This window comes from Zootoca vivipara, chromosome 12, assembly GCF_963506605.1.
Source record: "Zootoca vivipara chromosome 12, rZooViv1.1, whole genome shotgun sequence".
Classification (NCBI taxonomy): domain Eukaryota; kingdom Metazoa; phylum Chordata; class Lepidosauria; order Squamata; family Lacertidae; genus Zootoca; species Zootoca vivipara.
The window spans coordinates 34435571-34459085 of NC_083287.1; the positions used below are offsets into that span (position 1 = coordinate 34435571).

Genomic DNA, 23515 nt, shown 5'->3' on the forward strand with positions numbered 1-23515 from the left:
GATTGTTAAACAGCTCGGTGTATTCTAGCACTGTGAGGGGAATAACAGTCTCCTAACAACTCTTGCAACCCTTTGCAAACTTTCAGATCCCAGGATACTTTAGGAAAACTGTCCTGAGCTCTATGGATAAAGGGCAGTATAAAGTGCAGTGGGCTGGAGACTTTGGCTACAACATCCAGATGGAATCATGGGAGAGGCTGTGGAGGGATGACCTCAAGTTCACAGCATGCTATGGCTTGAAGGATAACCGCATTAAGACACTCTACAGATGGTATTTAACACCTGTAAAATTCACCAAAATGTACAAAACTAGATCAAACATCTGTTGGAGATGCGGGGAGGCGGAAGGCACCATGATCCACATGTGGTGGAACTGTAATAAAATCAAGGATTTCTGGGAAACAATTTACAATGAAATTTTAAAAAAATGTTTAAATGTACCTTCCCAAAGAAGCCTGAAGCCTTCCTACTAGGCATAATGAATACCGTAATGAAATCCTAAAAAGATTAAGGAAGATATTTATAAATGTTGTAGTAGGAGCTAGGATCATTCTTGCTAAAAGATGGAAAGGGGACTCTGTGGCCACTAAGTTAGATTGCCAAAGTAAAATGTTAGAATATGCTGAACTAGCAAGATTCTGAGACCATACAGATCAAATATTCAACAGAGAGTGGAATATTTATAAAGGTAAAGGTACCCCTGACCATTTGGTCCAGTCATGGATGAATACTTAAAAGAACATTGTAATATTACCAATTCATTGGCAGGCTTAGATTGAGTTTCTGCTTGAAAACAGGAGACTGTTACAAAACAAAAATGATAGAGAATATAGGACAGATAAAATTAAGTGTGTAGTGAAAGGGAACTTAGGAACCACAGTGGGGGGGGGGGACTGGAAGTCACATTAGAATTATTAAAGGATGAAATTAATTCTGTGTCTTTCTTTGGGTATGTAAGGAGTTTTTTGTTAATTGCTATACTGTATATTCTGAAGGAAATCAGCCCTGATTGAGGGCACTAGGAGAAGGGGATGACAGAGGACGAGATGGTTGGACAGTGTTCTCGAAGCTACGAACACGAGTTTGACCAAGCTGCGGGAGGCAGTGGAAGACAGGAGTGCCTGGCGTGCTATGGTCCATGGGGTCACGAAGAGTCGGACACGACTAAACGACTAAACAACAATACTGTATATTGTTTGATTTGGTTTCCTGTTTTGTTAAACCAATAAATATGGTGTTGATGTGGGCAAAATCTAACAGCAAGGAGAGGCAAGAAAATAGAATGGAATTGTTAGTCAGGGACTCATTGGCTGCCAACGAAACTTGTCAGTATTTTGAGGGAAGGGTTCAAATGCTTATCGGAAATTTAGGCTATATGCATATTAGCAGTTTAAAATGCAGCAAGTTTGCTTCCCCCCTGCTGCATTTCAAGTTGCAATTTAACTTTGCTGTGTACAGAGAGGAGAGAGGCATGTCATCATCACCTGATGCAAATTACCTCATTTGTTTCCCAGCGCCCTGTGGCCTCCCAGCTCCAAGGAAGCTGTCCTCCGCCAGTGTGCAAGGGATGTCCAAACTTGTTGCAGCAGTCCGACACTAATCCTTGCCTTTCTCTGTGTCAAACCTCCCCTCCCCACCCAAATGCAATGTAAAGCAGGCCTCTTGCATTTGCAGTTTAAAATGGGAAGAAAGTAAACTGAAAGAAAAGACTTTGGTCCCTGGAATGTATTGCTTCCTTCTGAATATTATGTTACAGTTTTTTCTATGTTGACTGTCAGCCAACAAAGGTTTTGTACACGCATACATTGAATTTCCGCCGTGCCCTTGGAATGGACTGAAGCGAGAATGGTCACAATAAGCATCCCATTGTACATTTGGGATGTACATCTCATTTAGCGCCACCTAGTGTTTATTTCATGCAGTGCTAGTTCATTCCTGCCCATTAGGGCTGATGCGTTATGCGTACTTGCATTGCATCATTGATCCTAAATGGGCAGGCATAGGCAAACTCAGCCCGCCAGATGTTTTTGGGACTACAACTCCCATAATCCCTAGCTAACAGGACCAGCGGTCAGGGATGATGGGAGTTGTAGTTCCAAAACATCTGGAGCGCGGAGTTTGCCTATGTCTGCTAAATGAGTGTCATTGTGCTAACAGATTATATAGGTTTGAAGAGGAGCTGCCTCCCCCCACTTGGTCTTGCCATTAAATCATTAAGTTAGCAATGTTTAATGTATTTTAAAGTTTATTGTAGGGGGTAATATGTGGTTTACGTGGGGGAGCAGCAGTTGTGTGTGTGTGTGTGTGTGTGTGTGTGTCTGTTCAGACTATCTCAAAGTGACTTTTGATGTATTTATAATGCCATTGGCTTTAAACAATAAAGTTCATTCAACTTTATTCATTCAGTCATTCAGCAGATGAAATAGGGCTTATATCTTATTTGCCACCATAAAGCTGTCAGCCTTTAAAGCATGGGTGTAGCCAGGATTTTTGTTGGGGGGGGGGGCAGGACTTTTGCTAGAGGGGGAAGAATCAATGTCATTGGTTGGTTAGTTATTTCTATTGTTTTACCAGATGGGGGGTGGGCAGCTGTCCATGCTTTAAAGTGTTATAAGACCCATTTCCTGTTTTTGAATAAGCCGCAGGAGTGGTCAACCTTTATATACCCACCGCCCACTAATGCATCTTTCTTGATGGTAAAATTTCCTTACCGTCCACCAGTGCTCAATGGAAGGATTCAGCTTGTGCCGGTAGAACCCCCACCCCCACCACCCACCTAGAATCCTGAAACGCCCACTAGTGGGCTGTAGGGACCAGGTTGACAGCCCCCCCCCCGAATAAGGACGTGGTGGCCCTCTTAGTTTGTTTGCTGCTGGGCTTTATTTAATAGCAATCTTAGAACTGTTACTTCTCTACTTTAGTGGGACTCCTGTCCTTTGTCTCTAACAGCAGAATAACAAGCGGATATTCAGTACAGTACTATTGACAATACAGTATGCTTACTGAAGGAGAAAGCTGTACCAGTTGAACTACCCAGATCTCTCTCTCTCTCTCTGTACACACACACACACACACAGAGAGAGAGAGAGAGAGAGAGAGAGAGAGAGAAAGAGAAAGAGATCTGGGTAGTTCAACAGGTACAGCTTTCTCCTCCTACAGTTTTCTAAATATACTCACTCTGTGTATGTGTGTAGCACAGGAACCTCTGCCAGCTGGAGGGAAACGGTAGGAAGGTCTAATCACGGTTGATATTGTGCACTGATGCCGGACTTGGTTAGAGCTGATAACGCCAAGGTTGCAAGCTCAATCCCTGTATGGGGCAGCTGCATATTTCCGCACTGCAGGGGGGTTGGACTACTAGATCCTCAGGGTCCCAACTCTACAATTCTTCTATGACTCTACAATTCTTCTATGGGGCTGGTGGGAGCTGGACTCCAGCAACGTTTAGAGGGCCCCAGGGCCCCCTTCCCCTATGTCTTGGGTTGCGGGGAGTCCGAGGGAACGCTCAGCCAGGAACTAGTAAGGCCGAAAGGCTTGGGCTGCAGCCCCCCCCCCCTCCGCGCAACCTTATCCTCGTAGTAAAGCCCCGTCGAGCACAGCGGGGCTCCCGTCGGGCATCAGCTCGCACGAAACCTACACGAAGACTGTGCTCGCTGCGCCCTCTGGCGGTCGCCGAAGGGGCAAACCACGGTTTGGGAGCCTGCCTTGTGCCTCGCTTTCCGGGCGCAAGCTCCGCCTGGAAGGAGGGCGGTCCTGGGCCAGGCGAGCCGGGCTCTTCCGCTTCCCTCCGCGCGCTCAGGGAGGTTTCCAAGGCCGAGGGAAGGAAGCCGGGGCCGCAGCGCTCTCGGCCGCCGGAGAGGAGCCTGACGGAGGACGCCCACGAGGGTAGGAAGGAGCCCTGCTTTCTGCTAGAGTGGTTGGTTGTTGCCACGTGGGGATGGAGACGGGGGGTTACGGCCAAGCCTACACGTGCAGCAGCGGCCAGAGGTTGTAGCAACGTTTCCGAATGCTTCCTGCTGCCGGAGCGGAGAGAGCAGGCCGGCATTGAGCACGTCTCTTTAAAAGGAAAGGTTGGGCTTCGTTTTTGTTTAACTTGCAGAGAGGAGCTTTTTATTCCTTTTACGCTTAAGGAAGCTTTCTAAGACGCTCATCTCAGCCGCAACCCGTAGTAGTCCTTGAATTTTAGATTATCGGAAGTGATTTAGTGCAGGTATGCTCAAGATTTCAATGTCGGTAGATCTACCTATCAGGGCTAGGAATAAAACATTTAAGATTTAAAGAGCAGGGTGCGCGGCACCGTCTTCTGAGTCTAGACTTCTGTTTTCCGTTCCAAATCCGAACTAAGATCTTTTTGCATAAAAAAAGTCCACTCCTGGTTAGCTTTCTGCAGTTCAGCAACATGTTTTCTGTGGGGAAAGCCATTATGTGCTGCTGAAAAAATGGGAGTAATTCTTGATAAGCTATTGCAAATTACCCAGCGATCTCCCAGTAGATGCGATCTTCTGCCCACCTCCTTGAACTACAGTTCCCTATTTAGTGTAGGAGTCGTGCAACCACAGTTTACCTTGCAGCCTCTATCTCAAGTGCAGTGACAGAGGTTGAGCAAACAGCCTTCCTAAATCTACTGCCTAGGTATTCTCATTACTTTTTATTTATTATCCTTTATATATATTTTAGCTTCCTATGTTTTACCTATGTTTTAATTTTCGTCAGCTGCTGCAAGTCCTGCTTCGGGGGGGGGGCAGGGTTTAAATAAGTAAAGTTGATGATAGGACAGACATGGTTTAACATCGGGAGACTGATGCATTGAGGCAGGAGTCAGATATACAGATGGGTTGTGACATGTCTTCTTGAGAGACAAGGGAAGCTTAAATATTGAACTTGACTAGGTTAATGCACATCGTTGGCAGAGTCCAGGGTAGTGTTTTGTCGTTTTCATTCATTCGAATGGGGCTTGTACAGGGAACCCCCTCCTGGCAGATTGTAGCCTTTTTGCAGAGATCTCGTGAAATGCAGAAATCGAACTGAATTCCCAGATCAGAGAGCCTAGTGGAATTACACATTTCTGAGGTTTTTCTAGGAATGCTCTTTTTAAAATTTAGGATTTAAATATCCTTCTAAACGATACTAGCTTTTCCTCCTAGACTTCTCATTGTTCTAGTATATCATGTACTGTTTCCAAAATATAATTCCAGAATATTTCAGCATCAAATGGAAACACATTTGTTGCTTACAACTTTTAGATCCTTGTTGCATATTTTTGCAGACTGCCCCTTTTGTAAGGCTAAGCATGTAGCGCTGGATACAAGCAACCATGCTTTGTGCAAATGAACCGTTTAATTTGCAGTTTCAAGGCTAGGTAGGAGATAAGAACTTAGCAATGCCAAGTATGTTAGAAAAAATATATTAAAGAAGCAAGAATATGTTGGAATGGGGAGTGCATGCCTATAAATGTTGTGTGTATCTGGTTTAGTTCACAGAATTTATTGCTGATTTTTCATTCGCAGCTCAGGTTGGCAAACCATACCAAGAGCATCAAGATGTCCCTTCAGGCAACAAAGGGATCGTCAGCCCGTAAATCGAAGCAAATGCCTGTAAAGACATCTTTGAGCAACCCATATACTCTGCAGTGGAGCCCTGTGGATGGAGCAGACATGCACTACATATTGGGGGCCTTAGGAGATGTTATGAAACAGATTGGGTTAGAAAAGGTAGAGACTCGGAGAAGGAAGAAACCCTCTTCTGGAAAGAAGCAGGAGAAAAAAGAATGCCATGGCCAGACCAGCAGACTTCAAGACGAGAATTGCCCTGGAGATGCTAAAGCACATGGGTGGACTGACTTGCAAATCAGGAACCAACTCGCTATCGGGATTAACGAAGTAACCAGAGCGCTGGAAAAAAACGAGCTGCTTCTGGTGCTTGTGTGCAAGTCTGCCAAACCTGCTATGCTAACGTCTCACCTTATTCTGCTCTGCGCAAGCCGGGCCACTCCAGCCGGCCAGGTTCCCCGTCTCAGTGAAAGCCTCGCACCGGTCCTCGGGTTAACGTCCGTCCTAGCCCTGGGATTTAAAAAGGACACTGACACTTTTGCAGAGGTAGCCAAAACGATTATCCCGCGAATACCACATTTGGATGTGCCCTGGATTCAGCACGGAACAGAACGTTTGCTGGCCACTGAAGATGCTCATCCGGCGAACTTGCAGGCGGTTGAGTGCGCAGAGTCGGACCCGGAAGAGCGCTCTCCCAACCACAAGCGGAAAAGAGCAGGTGGTAGCAGGCTTGTCTCTCCTGGTTGTACAGCCCTGCAAGCACTCAAGGTTAAAAAAATAGTACCCAACCCAAACAAGCGAAGGAAGCTTCCCAAAACTAAAAAGCGTATTTCAAAGTAATCAATCATATTGGCTTGTTCCCACATTTCTTATTTGCCTTTGTGTGTGTTTAAGAAGTCAGTAAAAGCTATGTAATATAAAGGAGGCTTGCAGTTAAGAATCTATACCAACATTACAAAATTCATATTTGTGGCAAGATATTCATGCTTGGTACTTGGACACATGTCTTTTCAGAAAATCGAAAAGTGCTTGGAACAAAGCCTTTTTCTGGATTAAACGTAATTCAAAACAAAATAGTATGAAAGTGATAACGTTTATTCAAACATCCATCTGTGCTGATAGATCCAATAGCTAGTAATCTCTTTAAGATGCCGGAATCACAAAACATCTGCAAATTTGATAGCACAATGTTATCCTTTGGACACTTGCATTTGGTCAAATAATGCATGCAGAACTGACCCCCAGGTGCATTTGGCCTTTAATAGAGGAGTATTTTCTTTAGCATGTCAATCAGCCCAAATGTCTGCAAGAAGAAAAGCATTTCAGATTTGGATTTTGGGATGCAGGTCACAACTGTTCTTGGGGACCCCACAATGCAGATTTCCTAAACAGAGGTCACAGCCTTACCACGTTCAGTTTAACAGCATGCTATTGAATCTAAAAACTAAAAATGCCCCTAAACAGCTAAAACGGTAGTGCAACTTAAAATGGCTGCTCAGAGGAAACGTGTTTCAATCAGCTGCTATTAATATTAATACTGAAAACAGGCAAGTTGTAGGGACAGTAAGGATGCAGCAGCAAGAACTGGATATAGGATGTGTAGTTAAATTATTACCTATTTAGTCAGGTGCAAAACTCTGTGCTTGCAGTAGTTTGTGCTTAAAGGGTTATGGAAAGGCAAAATCACCACATGTCTACACCAACTGTGCTTTGCTTTCTTCTCTTTCCGGCACAAATATTTAATTTGTTGTAATTTTATTACAACAGGTGATTACAACAGGGACCCAGGTGGCGCTGTGGTTAAACCACTGAGACTAGGGCTTGCTGATCAGAAGGTCGGCGGTTCGAATCCCTGTGACGGGGTGAGCTCCCGTTGCTTGGTCCCAGCTCCTGCCAACCTAGCAGTTCGAAAGCACGTCAAAATGCAAGTAGATAAATAGGAACCGCTACAGCGGGAAGGTAAACGGCGTTTCCATGTGCTGCTTTGGTTTGCCAGAAGCGGCTTTGTCATGCTGGCCACATGACCTGGAAGCTATACGCCGGCTCCCTTGGCCAATAATGCGAGATGAGCGCGCAACCCCAGAGTCGGTCACGACTGGACCTAATGGTCAGGGGTCCCTTTACCTTTACCTAATTTTATTACATTTCTATTCTGCCTTTCCTCTGCCACGGAAACCTAGCTGGTTCCCTGGTGGTTACCCATCCAAGCACCGACTAGACCTGCTTGGCTCCAGCAATTTATTGGATAATAATTGGGAAGATTGTTCTCAGTTGTCTAGTGAAGGAGAAAAATGAAGGGTTATAATTAATCTTATGAAGTCTTGCGTAGTTCTGAGGCTTTCCTCACTCCTACTTCCACACTAATTTCAGATATTCGGTGTTATTTTAATGTTCTCTCTCTCTCTCTCTTACTCACACACACTTGTTTAACCAGTCATGTAAACTTATCCAGATCACTACTGAACATCTTCACCTTTGATTGAATCACGATGCATTAAATTGAAAGCTTAGAGAAGCGTGGACTCATTTACAAGAGCCGTTCAACCTATACCAACTCACTGGGAAATCGATCTGGGGTGAGTCTAGCTTGGGAAATACCTTCGTTTCAAGCAAGCAATGTCTATGCATGGCCTTTGCTTTTTTTTAAGGCTGGTTTCCATTATTAGAATTAAAGAACAAGGGGTGGGAGGGAGGAAGAAAGAAAGAGACACATTATGGCTGGTAACAGCCAAAAAAAGGTACTTGCAGAGTTGTGAACATTTGCTTATAATAAGCACAAGGGACAGTGAAATCCTTTGCTCCAAAATCCAGGACATACTACTATAAGCAAATTTTACTTATTTACACAAACATACTTTTTGTTTAAAATGGACATCCCCCCCTTTTTTAAAAAAAACAAGTAGACAAAAGGAATACCGTATGTGCAATTTTGCAAAAGCCTTGAACACATTCAGTTGTAACATCTTGATAACAGTACTAAAATTTGTAAGTTTTTTTATGTACAGGCTGCTCATAACTCGGTCACCGAAAGAACCCCCGAAAGATTTTCCTTCTTCACAGCTGCAAGATTAATAGAGTAATATATAATTCAGGCAACATATACACACTCGCACGAAACAGTGCAATACTCTTGAAGTCAAGTCAGTGATCTACTGAAGATCGAAGTACAAATCTGTAATTTTTTTATTTTATTGATTTGGCAGCATTGCTTATGGAGAAACAAATGCACTAGTCAAGGCCAGTGCATTTCCCGTACCACTCCACAGTTACAAAATACATCCAAGGTTTTCCATGTTTCCTAACAGACAGTCATAATACTCCCCAAGAATTTCCTCCTTCCGGCGATGACATCCACGTGATGGAAAATAAGCAGAAACACTCAAAATCGGCTCCTTCATTTTGTTACATTGATAAATGTACACTACCACTTAATAAATAGAAATGCAGCAGTTCAGTCACATTAACAGTAAAGAATTTGTACTCTATTCCACCACTGCAATCGAGTTGGTTGTACAAAAAACAGTCTTTCACGCAGGGGAGGGGAAGGAAAAAAAAAGGAGAGAACCCTTTTCCATCAAGATGCGAGCTAAGCGTTGGAAATTAAAAGAAATGTGCTTTTATTTCGTTTCATCGACAAAACAGTAAAAGGTTTTTCTCTCTGGTCCGAGCTGAGCTGAAGGATTGGTCAGGCATGGGTCTGTCACGCCCCCTCCGCATGGCCCCAAGGTTCAAAGGATTATTTTAAAGTTCACCAGCCTTTGTGCTTCTCTCCTCTTGGAACGGGACCGATCCAAGAGCTTCCATCAGCCCAGATGATTACTTCCGAGAACTATAAATACAAGTGTCCTTCCTCATTATTGTAATACAAGACCGACCTAGAAAGACAACAGCGGGTTTGTTAGTGCAGGTAAGGGTAACAAATAAAAACATTGGTAAGGAAATATCCAGCCCATTAGCTTCATCATTAGGCCCAGCACAGGTGCCAAGTTGGCCCAGGAGACATTCCTTCAGAAACCATTACTGCCTGCCTCCCCACCTGTTGGGCAGGTACGGATGTGGCTACAAAGAAACCACCGGGAGCTCCTATTGGTTCCTTTGCAAGCAGAAGTCCCTGCCAGCACCAATCAGCTGATTGGCACTGACAGGGAGACTCATGGAGATTGGCTGCACTAGGGAGTTCTCCCTTGGGTTTCAATACAAACCAATTTGTACTGATGGGAGTATGCCCTTTTAAAGGCATCATATGATGGGCACTGGGAGCTGGCCCTTAAAGGAGGTAGCTGTAAATGCACACCAGCTGATCAGTGGTTAAAGTGATCCTCTTTGAACGCAAGTGTCAATCAGCTGACATCAGGTGAGTAATAGAGGCAGTCCATGGGGAGTGAGAGACAGTGACCCACTGGATGGATCCAGTTCCCCAACCCTGTTTTATGACTTAGTGCTAAAACAGGCTTTGTCAGACACGCTTGTTGCTAACCTCTGGCCCTCCAGATGTTGCTGGACTCTTAACTCCCATCAGCCCCAGCCAGCATGGCCAATGGTTAGGGATGATTTCACATGTAGTCTAGTGACATCTGGTGAGCCATAGCTTAGCCTTCCCTGCCACAGGGTACAAGAAGGAGCAAAGTCACAGGGCATCTGGGTAATTCAAATCACTATAGACAACTGAGCCTCTGAACTGAAATGTGTTACCTTTTCAGAGTCCATGCCAGGACACCTCCAGTTATACAAGTAATACTGCAAGTTGCCGTCTCCGATGCCAAACTTCAGTTTTTCCAGGAATGTTTTGTTTTCCATCAAGTCTAGTGCATTGAACACATCAAATCCTTTCTGGCAATATGAGAAAAATAATAATGATTTTTTCCCTAGTAGTGTTTGCATCAAGGTTACCTATAAAAGCGTGCTGTGCTTAGCATGTGATCCCATCATTTGGTACGCATCCTGTACAGTATAGTCACCCCTCCATTTCTTGCATGTCTGGGGGTTAGCTCCCCAATTCCGTTGCTAGTCACATGTACCTTGAAGCGTGCAAAAACTTCCAAGTGGCGGGCAAGTGGAATTGATACCCAAACTCACTTTGACTCAATGCATCACAGGCAACATTCAAGGTTCTGCGCCAAAGGAGTCCACCCCGACAAACAGGAGATAGGAACAGGCACCCGCTTACATGTGACAAATGGCAAAGGTGTTTTTTTTATTTTAGTCTGCTGGCTTCTGACCTATAGTTTGTGCAAGACAAAGTTGTTCTGGACAAACCTGAAGCACGCTTGGCAAGCCAATCTATTGTTCATGAAAATTGTAATCAGACCATTAAGTCAAGACTTTTAATGGCAATGGGTATAAAAAAACAGAACTGAGAGAGACCAAGAGCTGGATTTACTTTAATCGGAACTAAAATGACATCTACTGATGGAAAGTGTTACTTTAGCATTAGTTTTTATTTCATTTGGAGCTCTCTTTTTTAAAAAAATAAATAAATTCTTGAGGTTTTCAATTAAGTACTGACAAAACAGATAATGTGAGAAAACAGGGAAGTTCTGTTGCACAGCCTCAAGTTTTTGTGCTGACGGGATCAATGTGTTGAAATACCACCCCATGGGCTCATTGGAAGGTAATAGGTTAAGAGCTCTTCTCTCTCCAGAGCCCTGCAATGAGCCACTGTTGTTGTGTCTTAAGTTTGGATTAAGACAATGATACGGGGACAAGGAAAGCTCCAGTCTTATTCAGTTGTTTCTTCATCCAGAAGTAGCAGCAGCAGGCAAAAAAGAGGTCTCTCTCAGAAAATAATAGACTTGGAATATGTGGGTGTATCGTGAACCCCCTGTCCCTCGGAAGGTGGTGGACTCTCCTTCCTTGGAGGTCTTAAAGCAGAGTCTTGGGTGGACATCTGCCATGGGTGCTTTAGCTGAGATTCCGCTATTGCAGGGGGTTGGACTAGATGACCCTTGGGAGTCCCTCCCAACTCTACAATTCTCTGGTTCTGTCTGAGAGCTGTTCCGTACAACCCAAAGGCCTCCTGGGAGCTCAAACACATAAGCAGAGGCTGCCCTGTTCTCTCCAGTGCCAAGTGGGGTGTCACACCAGGAATTGTGTTTTCCCAGCTCTCCTGGCCACGGAAGACTTGGGAGAGGCAACCATGTTTTCTATATATGCAGCCCAAGTGACCGACGATGCCAGGGCTACTTACCAGCTTTGCTATAATGAGTGCATCGTTCATGAGATCCAAGAGAGGGGTTTCCGTATGAACATTGTAGAAGGAGTAGGCTGCTTTGAGGCTTTTGTGAACAGGATGGTGCATGACCGTCGAAGGTAACGTGTAGAAACTCAGAAAGTCGGTTAAAACACCATTTGAACTCTAGGAAAGGAAGGGGAGGAAAAAGACACTACTGAGAAATCAAAGCGAAAAAGACTATAGCACACTGCAGACAAAAGCAACTCAAGCTGGTTGGCAGAACTACAGGTCAAGAAAAACTACTGCAGCCAAGAGTTATTTGATGTGCTGAGAGTTTACAGCCAGCCAAATAAATATGGCCAACAGTCTGTCTTATTATAGCCCTGTTAAATTTGTTTGAAAACAATCTCACGCTGATCATGATCTCTAATACCATTACTTTAGTCCAGTCTTTCCCAAACTTGGGCCTCCAGCTGTTTTTTTGGGGACTACAATTCCCACCACCCCTGACCACTGGTCCTGCTAGCTAGGGATGATGGGAGTTGCAGTCCAGAAACAGCTGGAGACCCAAGTTTGGGAAACACTGCTTTACGCCAAGGGGTGGCTAACCTGTGGCTTTCCAGATGTTGTTGGACTGCAACTCCCATCATCCCTGACCACTGGCTATGCTGGCTTGGAACTATGGGATTTGGAGGGCCAAAGGTTCTTGCAGCTAGAACAAAAATGCTCAATGTGCAGGCTGTCCCCTTTATTACATGTATTTCTCATCGTTTTCCCAAGGAGCTTAAGGTAGCATACACGGTATGCCACCCCAATTTAAACCACTCAGTGAGCTTCATGACTGAGTGGGGATTTGAACCAGGGTCTCCCCAGTCAATGATCACGTTGGTTCTCGCTTCCTTCTCTAGTGTCGAAGTGCACAGCCTGCCATTAAAAAAATGCAGCACAGAACGAGTCTAAACCGTGAAAGATCCCTAAAACGAGATATCTAGAAAATAACTCAAAGAAACCTTTAGATAACTCAAAAAATGAGTTGCCGGCTAAAAATATCTCGTTTCACTGTAAATGATCTATCAGTTTCCGCAGAAGGAAAAAGAAACTTATTGCATTGTAAAGGCTCAAGGTCACTTGTCAATAATTCAGAATAAGGGGAGGATTTATGAACTTTAAGGAAAACTGAAAACTCCCAGGGTAAATTACCCAAAATAAAATTTACCCCTTACTGTCTGGGAGTTTTCAGTTTTCCTTAAAGTACATAAATTAATAGATTAAAATGGAGATACAGGAGTTTCTAATGGTAAGGGAAGAGCTTCTCACAGGCACCAGGTCCTTCATTGTGAGAAATGGATGATGGACAAGACTGGCTTTTGGTCTGATGCAGCTGGGGCTTTTCTGACATTCTCGATGGAGGCAGGGGACAGACTCTCTCTTACCTCTACAACAAAGGTATCAATAATGTGATCCTGAGGCAGGAACCAGTGGGACACTTCTTCTTCGTCCATAACAGGAGCGAGGTTAAACTGCTTCAAGTAATTGTTGATTAATTCTTGCACCGCTTTAATGTCTTTTCGTTCCATTGGTCTCAAACCTGAAGTCTTTGTGGCCTTGTTATAACGAAAGAGGTCAGAGATTAAAAAAGAGAGAGCTTATACATTAAGCAGAAAAACAATGCTAGGGCATTCAGTTAGGGAAAAAACTACTGTGCCTATCCTCTAGATCAGTGGTCCTCAACCTTGGGCCTCCAGATGTTTTGAGACTACAATTCCCATCATCCCTGACCACTGGTCCTGCTAGCTAGGAATCATGGGAGTTGTAGGCCAAAAACATCTGGAGGCCCAAGGTTGAGGGCCACTGCTCTAGATTACTCAGGTGGGCAGAAGACAGATCTGAGAGATCTCTGGGAGTTTTGAGAGTCTAAAGCTTGGCAAGTTTTAGACTCTCAATTGACAACTAAAACAGCCTCCCCCATTATGTTGTTGATAATGCTGGGGTAGGGAGACCAGAAGTGAATTTTTGTGTGAAATTGCTTGGGAGCTGGGTCCTGGCACTGTTCCGAAATTCCTGGCTGAGTTTGCGCATGGAGACACACTGTTCCTTAGCTTACATCCAAAGTACATCCTGTAAGCCTGAAGTCTGCTGTCGAATGATGCTTTGCATAACTCCCAGCAAATTCAACACCTTCAAGGAGACACCAACCAGGCAGGAAAGTCATCCTTCATGAACATCTGCATGCGTACAGATGTTTGGGCAGCAAAAAAATAAATAAATGACCCCGGTCTTCTGAGTACCAAGAGGGACTTTGTAAATACAGGAAAACAAACAGTGGCTTCAAGAGTACAGTGGTACCTTTACTTATGAATTTAATGCGTTCCGAACACACATTTGTAAGTCGAAAAAAATTGTAAGTCGAATCCCATAGGAATGCATTGGGAGAAAAAATTCGTAAGTAGAAGCAACCCTATCTAAAAATTCGTAAGTAGAAAAAATCCTATCTGAACCGCATCCAAGATGGCGGACGGAGCTCCATTCGTAAGTAGAGGTACCACTGTACTGTGTTCTAAGTCTCCTTATGGCCTCATCAGATTTTACAGGAAAACACACGGATCTGTGTTGTCACACAGCGTATATCTCCTGTTTTCTCTGTCCTGTTTAATGGGGACATAATGAGTATGGAACAAACCCTGCCTTTAAAGCAGGGATGGGGAACCTCTGGCCTTGAAGATGCTGCTAGACTACAACTCCCATCATCCTCGAACATTGGCCAAAATGGCAGGACTGATGGGAGTTGGAGTCCAACAAAACATCCGGGAGGTTCACAGGCCATAGTTATTTCTCCCTAATGAACCAGTAGATTGCGGGCCCCCTCCCCCACAAAAAGCTCAACAACTTTGACTTCCGAAAAAAAGCTCAACAACTTTGGTAGATCACTGCCAGTTTTTTTTTTTAATAGTGGGAGTAGATCACAGTCTCTTGAAACTTGGACATGCCTGGCATATGCCATCAGTACATTCAAGTCAACTCTACAACTCTTTGAAAGCGTCTTCCCAACCAGAGTTAACTATTTCCACATCTCTCGAACAGTCTTGCCTTCCCAAAATGAAAGTCTGCCTTGTCAAGGATTGATAGAAGGATATTTGGGAGAGTTGGGGGTGTTGTGAACAGACACAATGCTTACATCAGGAAGTCTGTAAAGCTTCATCGTTCTCTGTAAAGTCATATTCCTACTCAAATGAGAAAATTTCACCTCTACCAATTTTCTGGGATTCAAGGATCGATGCCAATACCTAGAAATGTTAATATATATATATATATTAATTTTATTTATTCAAAATATTTATTACTACCCCTCTTCACTGTTACAAACAGGATACAGTGCATTTTTTAAAAAAACAACAACACCTAATATAATAAATAAAATTTATCTCACTTGACATCAGTCCCTGAATTGCAATCCCCGCGTTTCATTATAAGTAAACTTAACATTTTAAACTAAATTATCCAATTTAAGGGAAGTTATTGCTCCACTGCTTGGGACAGGACCTAGAAAATAACTGAGCAGAATTTTTTTACACAGAAATCTGATTTCGGTCTTTGAAATGTGTTTCCATGCAAAGCACCCACAAAATTTAACACACTGGCAGCTAATATTGTAAACACAATCTACCAAACTGCTGGATTAATTAGTTTGTTTAAGGTATGTGCTCCCCACTCCCCAACTCCCTTGACACTGTGAATGTCCCAAGGTCACCTGTGAATTTTATGGCTGAGTGGGGATTTGAACTGTGCTCTCCTAGGTCCTAGACCAGGGGTCAGCAAACTTTTTCAGCAGGGGGCCGATCCACTGTCCCTCAGACCTTGTGAGGGGGCTGGACTATATTTGGGGAGGGGGGGGATGAAAGAATTCCTATGCCCCACAAATAACCCAGAGATGCATTTTAAATAAAAGGACACATTCTACTAATGTAAAAACACATTGATTCCCGGACCGTCCGTGGGCCGGATTTAGAAGGCGATTGGGCTGGATCCTGCCCCCAGGCCTTAGTTTGCCTGCTCATGTCCTAGACCAACACTCTAACCACTACACCATGCTGGCTGTGGGCAGGAAAGGATAATGCAAAATTTAAGAGGACAGTGCATTCTACTTCCTCTTCCATTAACAGGGAATGACAGCTGAACGCACAGCCCACTAAATATCCCTTTGCAGCCTCACACTGACACCATAAAGTGATTCACCCGCAAGCTGGTTTTTCTTAGCGGAAAAGATGGAGAAAAAGAAATTGAGGCAATAGCATATATTGAGCCAACACTGACCCAGGGCCGGCTCATCATAGACCCCCGGTGGCGCAGAGCACCATGGCACCAGCCCGCCAGGAGGGCGCCGCGAGCTGCGCCCGCCCGTTGACCGGCCGGTCCGCTACGCAGCTGCGCATGGCGCCCACCGCGCTGGGAAACGGGGTGGGAGGGCGCCGTAGAGATCACGCTGTGTCTGCCCGCCCGTCGCGCAGCAGCGCCGCGCCCACCCGCCCACTGCGCTGGGAAACGGGGCGGAAGGGCGCCGGAGAGATCCGGCGCGCCATGGCGACAGGGGCGCTTAAGACGGCGCTGCACTGACCGTTTGCAAAATGAACACTGGGCACGAAAAGGTGCTTTCACCGACTCAAAGTATTCCCAACCCTATTTCCCCCCAATGCCGGTTCACTGTTCCAGCACCAATCCCCTCTTCTAGGGATGTTCCTAAGCCAAGAGCCTTTGCTTAGCCATCCATACTGTGCATGAGTTACAGGCTGCAAACACAGCCTGAATCCTCCCACTTTGCACGAGCATGCAAACAAATCAGTAAGGAAATGGTTTAGCACTACAGCCAAGTCTGGGATTGTGGTTGATTCCTCCCCAACAAGCCAGGACCACTAGTTAAGGCTTAAATCAAGGCTTGTGGTTGGCTTCCCAATCCTGGCTTATAGAGGATAAACAAACCACAATCCCTGGTTTGGACGCCACATAAAACTATTCATTCCTCTTACTGAATTATTTTTACCTGCTTGTGCATAGCAAGGGATTTATCATTAAATGAAAATGCAGCATTAAACTGGAAACTTTAAAAACACAAGATGTGTTTTGAAAGCTGCATGTATAAACCCCATATCACCACCACCTGCAAGATTTTGGAAAAGCAACCATATCTCAGGAAAACCCTTTGCTTACCTGCAAGTTGCTACAGGTTTGGGAAGTACCACTCCTGCAGTGTAAACTGCCTGAAAGATCCCTTCCAAGTTTACTCTCCTGGTTATTTCGCGAATCAGGACCGGTGCGACTCGCTTAGATCTCAGTTTTTTATGGACACACAGAAAATTAATTTCTACCATTTTCTTTTCACTGGGAACAAAAAGTTATAACCCAATACTTATTTTTTAAACAACAACAATCCAAATATTCTCTAATATTCTGTCTGCGGTGCAGAAATGTAATATAAACTTTTGCGACGATAAATAAATGAGAGATGATGACTGCAAGGCTCACTTCCTCTTATGCTGCCAGTGTATTGCAGGGATTTGCAAAGGAGGCGGGAGAGAGAAAGTGAGGCCATAAGCCTCACCTCCTGATTCTGGGCAAATCAAAAGAGCAGCCCAAGTGGGCTGTTGCAGAACGTAAGGGAGTTGAGGCCTCTCCCTGTAATTCAAGCACTGATGTAATGTGCCAAAGATGCGGCTGCAGAACTAGGAATCGCAAGCTCTTCGCACGATTAGAACTTCCCATGTAACCTTCTGCAAAATGGCCTTTTCACATGTTACATAATTGCCTTGTGCTCCCAACTTTCACTGCCTCTCTCCTGGACCCTGAGATCATCCTCTGAGGCCCTTCTTCGTGTGCCTCCTCTACGAAAGGGTGGCAACATGAGAACGGGCCTTTTCTGCAGTGGCCCTGTTTGTGGAATGCACTCCCCCTAGGGAGGATCAGGTGCCCAGTGCTCCAAGTGAGGATGCAAATTGCTCTCTCCCTGGTCATCCAATAGGTCATTTGATAAGTGGTTAAGAGGGCAATAACTTCCCTCCTCAGTGGACCTGCACAGATCTGCTGAGAAGGAAGAAGCTGTGTGTTATGTGTGTGTACAAGTGTGTGTGTATGTGGGGGGGGTGACAACCTCTAGCCTGTAGCACAGTGGCTCCCACAGTAGCTGTTTGGCCACACCTCACGGGGTGGCTGAGGGCGAACGCAGGACCTTTGGAACAAAGGAGTTGAGCCACCCCTTTTAAAACAACGAAGAATTCAAAGCTGGCTCCGTTCAGCAAAAGGAATGCTCGATTATTTCGAGAGAGAGAATATTCCAATGGTACGTTGGCTGTTTCTTATTGAAAGGAATGTGTTCTTTGCAGACCATGTACCACCATAAGGCCACATTTTTTAAATCCTGCCTTCCTCCAGCTGTATAAACAAAACATGTTTTGGAAATAATTTGCCAGCACCTTCTCTCTGGAACTCTCTTTCCCGGGGAGGTGCACTTGGGATGATTCCCTTAAAAGGTTTTTTTCTTTTTTCCTTTTCCATGGCTAGACAAGTTCTTCCCTTATTAGACAGACCTTTGGACTGTAAACATCTGGGTTGCTGCTGCATACTGGGGCCTTCTGACTTTCAAAAACGTTTTCGAAGCGCTTCATATTGCTGGCTTAAGGATTTGTGTTTTAAATGTAGGGCGTTTTGATTCAACCATGCTTTTAAGCACTAGCCTGGTAGCTCTTGGTGATCCTGTATTCCACCCAGGTGGAAACAAAATTTAAAAAATTCTTCCAGTAGCACCTTAGAGACCAACTAAGTTTGTCATTGGAATAAGCTTTCATACCAATGACAAACTTGTCATTGGTATGCATGCACACAAAAGCTCATACCAATGACAAACTTAGTTGGTCTCTAAGGTGCTACTGGAAGGATTTTTTTTTATTTTGTTTCGACTATGGCAGACCAACATGGCTACCTACCAGTAACTCCACCCAGGTGGATATGTGGAACACCATGTAGACCAGGGCCTTGATGGACATCTTGGTTTTTGTTCCAAACTATCATGAAATAGAGCAGCATCCCATTATTTAGAATAGTAAAAAGTTGCCAAAGTGATCACACTTGTATTGAGGGCATTCCCAATAAATGCCAAAGCAGGAATCTTTAAATGGGACTTCAACTAGTGTAACTGTATACTGGATTTCGACCTAAGAAAACAGTGAACATCTTTCCAACATGTCCCAATCAGCCATTGATGAAATTGATTTTTTAAAACATGCCTAGCCAAAACTAACATCAGACGTGGTCAGGACTTACCTCTCATAAATCCGTATGTGTGCAGGAATGGCGCTTATGAACCCTACCAATTTTCTATTGGATGATACTCTGACACCACAATGCCATTGCGGAAGCCAGCCTGGAGGCCGCAGAGCCCTGGAAAGAAGAAAACCACAGGTTAGTATTTATTGTTGTTATTTAAAAAGAACCTAACAAGCTTTCTAGGCACTGTTCCGAGATTTTTTTTTTAATAAAAAAAATTCCCTGCCTGCAGACTTGTTATGCAACAGACACGACACAGAAGGAAATAGAGTTGATGAGGGATGAGGAAAAGAAGTATAGCCAGGTACTAATTTTTTCAAAGGTTGCTACTTGGGAAAACATGGAATTTTGTTACTCACCACAAGAGAAACTCTGGTGAATAGTCAAATCTAAACATATTATCATCATCTTCTACATAGTTTTCATTTAGCAGCATGTACAACTCCTTGAGCTGAAAAGGCATTAAAGGGAAAACATTAGTCCCAATGCACTAACTAGAATTCTGCGCTGGACTCTGTAGACCAGTGGCTCAAAGTGCTGCATTTACTAACTGGTGGAAAACTCCCCTGGTGCCCAAGCGGAGCTGTGCACATAAAAAATGCCCAGCAGCGAAATATGTGGGCCTCCCCAGCTTGTGTTTAAAGGACTTCAAGCAGTTCTACTTACGACTTCGGCGTTGCTCAGGTCCAAAGTGTCCCATGTGAAACCCTGTGGCAAAGAATATGGCTCTATGCGGATGTTGTCCTTATCGGGCTCAATTGCGCCGTGAGATGTAATAACTTCACCTAGTTCATAAAAGAAGAAGAAGAAGCAGGGAAAGGAAAAAAATTCCATTGTGTGCAGCTTATGGGCATGTGTCAGGGCGACTCCTTACAGGGAGCCTCCCGCCATCATCCTGACCAGCGACAGCGGGGAAAGCGGAATGGAAGGGGGAAGGCTCAGCGAGGCACCAGAGCCCTGGCAACACTCTGGGGAACAGATGGTGGAAGAAGGGCTCAGCGACGTATCGGAGCCCCTGCACCACTCTGACCATCTAGGGGAGGAGGGACGGCTCAGAGGGGCGTCGGAGCCCAGGCACCGCCCCAGCCAGCGAGGGGAAGAAGGGACACCGCTCCTTCCGGCGCCCAGATGCAGCGCGAAGGGGCGGTGTTTCGGGGTGCCCAGGTTATTATGCTGGCCCCGAAGCCGACGGACACCATTGCCGGGTTCTGAGAGTGACTATGCGGTCATGTTTTCTGCTATCTCTGCACTGTAAATAGCATGCACAATAAGACCTTTAAAGACACAACGGACTGCAGCGTCTTTACTCGGGAGTAGCCGCAACAACTCCCTGACAGCATGCTTTTGAAAATCCCTACTTTTAAGGGACGAGGGGAAGATTGATGGAACCAATATGGAGTGAGAATATTAGACGTCATACTAAAGTAAGCTTCAGTTTGTGTTCTCCCAGCTGCCCTCAATTACTCAAGTCAGTCCAATGTACTGTATCTTGATTGGTTACACCAGCATAACCACTGTGAGCACACAATTTCCCTGGATGTCACCAGTCAGCCTGTCACCTTTTGCCTCTTTTTGCTGAATGCTATAATTCATGTTTAATTGTTTTTTTAAAAAATATATATCAAAAAATCTCTCCCCCCCCCCCCCCGCGCTTTTAGCTGTTTCTATTTTCTGTAACCCGCCTTGAGTCCCTTGTCAGGGGAAAAGGCAGGATATAAATATGATAAGCATGACCGCTCCTCAAAATGAACTCGCTTCAAATGCAGATTCAAACCCCAACAGCAGACTCACGGCTCCCAATTAATGCAGCAATACTTTTCTATGGCAAGGTGGGGACTGGGAATTCAACACCCACCCCAACATAGCTGCCAAGTTATCCCTTTTTTACAGGGATTTTCCCTTATGCTGAATAGGCTTCCTCGCGAGAAAAGGGAAAACTTGGCAGCTATGCACCCCAACAACTCCTGCGTGTCTATCAGAGGTTCCCTTTGGAAATTATATAGTCTTTAAAAACCAGTTTTTCTTTAACTGGTTTTATACTTCTCATTTTACAGTCCTTACTCATCCCTTTTCTCCTTTGACATTTCATCACAAATCCAACTAAGCATGAAAAAAGACCGAACAGAGGAAAGGGTTAAAAAGCAGGGGGGGGGCCACAGAGCTACAGTTCCCAGAGTGGTCTAACAATTGATCCTTCTTCCCAGGGAGCTCTGGGAATTGCATTTCTGTAAGGAGAAAAAAGGCCTTCCAATTGCTCTCAGTACCCTTAATTCTTTGGGGGAAGCCACAACTGTTCAAAGTGGAATGATATTGCTTTAAATGTTTAGTGCAGATGAGGCCTGTGTCAAAGGGCCCTAAGTAGGCAGATCTAAGTCCCCCCCCCCAAGCCGTGACTATATCTGAGGAGCAGGACCTGATGTTAAAATCCACCCGCTGTTAAGCTTTCTCTTTTCCCTTCTGCCTCTCTTTTGTCAACTGCCCCAGGATCCCACCGCAAGCTCACAGAAACGAGAGTCTGAGTTCTCTCCTTTCCGCTGCCACTTTTGCTTAGATTGCTCTATTAAGTCCCATATACAGTGGAAGGACGATAGGGGTCGTAGAACTGCTAATGGATCCCACTTTCTGACCAGCGCCCCCCGAAGCTGGGCGGAAGGGGCAACGCAACTGTGACCACCCTCCTCTCTCTCTGCTGGTTCAACAGGTGCCTTTTGGGCATCCTTCCCCAGAAGTTTCCACCTCCGATTAGACTGGTTTTTAACGCTGCCGATACACTTGCTTCTTTCGTTCTGGTTGTTTTTGCACTAGGATTCCACAAGGCAGGCTGTAAATCGATATATTCAATCAGTCAATCAGAACACTTTCATTATCCGGTCCCGGCTACAGACTTACTAAGCTTGGGTACAGGCTGTGTATCCCAAAACTGGTATTTACGTTTGCTCGCCTCGTCAATGTTCTTTGCTGGGCCCTGACATGCTGAGAGGAGCTCCATGGCTCTCTGAATATCTTGCAGTTTCTGCATTGGAATGGCTGGATTCTGCAGGGAGAGGGAGAGAGAGAGAGAGAGAGAGAGATGCAGAGTCAATTAGGGTGCATCCAAGATGTGGGGAATATTGCATTAGCTTTCCTGATTATAGTGCTAGCACTTCTAGTCCTGTGCTCTAAGGTCCCGTTCTCACTGCATTACCTGTTGTGCTATGGAACTGTGGCTTCCTGACTGATATATCATTCTAAATTTCACTCGCACCGTTAGGTGTGGTGTGACACAACAACAACAACTGCCATTGGGCAATGTCACTACCCCTCCACCCTTTGTGCATGTGTGTGTTTCTCTTTGCCCGTGATAACAGCAGGGAACAACAATATATGCTGGGATAGAGCACCCAAATTTTGTCACTCCACTCCTGTGATTTTCCAGGTTTAAGGGGGCTGCAAATGGATCCCCCCCACCCCCCACCTCCGGACTCAAACAACAGGAAACGAGTAGTAAAAACATGCCATGTTGCCTAAGTTTTCCGGAAATGGCTTTTAACATTGTGTGAAAGCTCAAATATATTGCAGGAATTAACAGTTTTACTTTATTACTGGTATATATGAATCAACTAATGCCATATATTGTGTTTGCTCTCGTCTAGATAATTTCTCCCCTTCATGGATCACTGCCTTGTCGTGGCAAAGGGGCTTGAATAACTGCAAGAAGTTATGAGCTATGCCGTGCAGGGCCATCCAAGACGGACAGGTCATAGCCGAGAGTTAAAGGTAAAGGGGTCCCTGACCATCAGGTCCAGTCGTGTCCGACTCTGGGGTTGCGGCGCTCATCTCGCTCTATAGGCCGAGGGAGCCGGCGTACAGCTTCCAGGTCATGTGGCCAGCATGACTAAGCCGCTTCTGGCAAACCAGAGCAGTGCACAGAAACGCTGTTTACCTTCCTGCCGGAGCGGTCCCTATTTATCTACTTGCACTTTGATGTGCTTTTGAACTGCTAGGTGGGCAGGAGCTGGGACCGAGCAATGGGAGCTCACCCTGTTGCAGGGATTCGAATCACCAACCTTCTGATCAGCAAGCCCTAGACTCTGTGGTTTAACCCACAGTGCCACCTGGGTCCCTACCAAGAGTTACTTTAGACTAAATGTGATCCACCTGGAGAAGGAACTGGCAACTTTCTGGATCATGTGGCCAGCATGACTAAACTGCTTCTGGCGCAACGGGACACCGTGACGGAAACCAGAGCACTCAGAAATGCCGTTTACCTTCCCGCCGCAGCAGTACCTGTTTATCTACTTGTACTGGTATGCTTTCATAGAATCATAGAGTTGGAAGAGACCACAAGGGCCATCCAGTCCAACCCCCTGCCAAGCAGGAAACACCATCAAAGCATTCCTGACATATGGCTGTCAAGCCTCTGCTTAAAGACCTCCAAAGAAGGAGACTCCACCACACTCCTTGGCAGCAAATTCCACTGTCGAACAGCTCTTACTGTCAGGAA

The 23515-nt window shown here is 45.0% G+C and overlaps 2 protein-coding genes across 5 annotated transcripts in view; one reads left to right on the forward strand and one right to left on the reverse strand.

Annotated features, from left to right (window-relative positions):
- Window positions 1-3764: 3764 nt before the first annotated feature.
- On the forward strand, window positions 3765-8188 carry RPP38 (ribonuclease P/MRP subunit p38). Its single transcript, XM_035129573.2, has 2 exons — window positions 3765-3885; window positions 5508-8188. The coding sequence occupies exon 2, from the start codon at window positions 5541-5543 to the stop codon at window positions 6387-6389; it is 849 nt and encodes a 282-aa protein (XP_034985464.2). The 5' UTR covers window positions 3765-3885; window positions 5508-5540; the 3' UTR covers window positions 6390-8188.
- Window positions 8189-8708: 520 nt separating this feature from the next.
- NMT2 (N-myristoyltransferase 2) overlaps window positions 8709-23515 on the reverse strand; it is a 31798-nt gene continuing 16991 nt past the window's right edge. For 2 of the 4 annotated variants that reach the window (XM_035129571.2, XM_035129569.2), the window contains exons 3-12: window positions 21964-22066; window positions 19699-19817; window positions 19392-19483; window positions 19030-19146; window positions 16924-17094; window positions 14897-15005; window positions 13155-13325; window positions 11737-11904; window positions 10242-10379; window positions 8709-9424 (exon numbers count right to left, since the gene is read on the reverse strand). In XM_035129571.2, coding sequence (XP_034985462.2) covers window positions 9404-9424; window positions 10242-10379; window positions 11737-11904; window positions 13155-13325; window positions 14897-15005; window positions 16924-17094; window positions 19030-19146; window positions 19392-19483; window positions 19699-19817; window positions 21964-22066 — 1209 coding nt within the window. In that variant the 3' untranslated portion in view covers window positions 8709-9403. Of the gene's footprint in view, window positions 9425-10241; window positions 10380-11736; window positions 11905-13154; window positions 13326-14896; window positions 15006-16923; window positions 17095-19029; window positions 19147-19391; window positions 19484-19698; window positions 19818-21921; window positions 22067-23515 lie in introns of all 4 variants that reach the window. The other 2 variants (XM_035129570.2, XM_035129572.2) reach the window with 1 other exon arrangement.

Coding starts and splice junctions, on each gene's coding strand:
- RPP38 (XM_035129573.2), top strand. CDS start 5,541: ATGTCCCTTCAGGCAACAAAGGGATCGTCAGCCCGTAAATCGAAGCAA.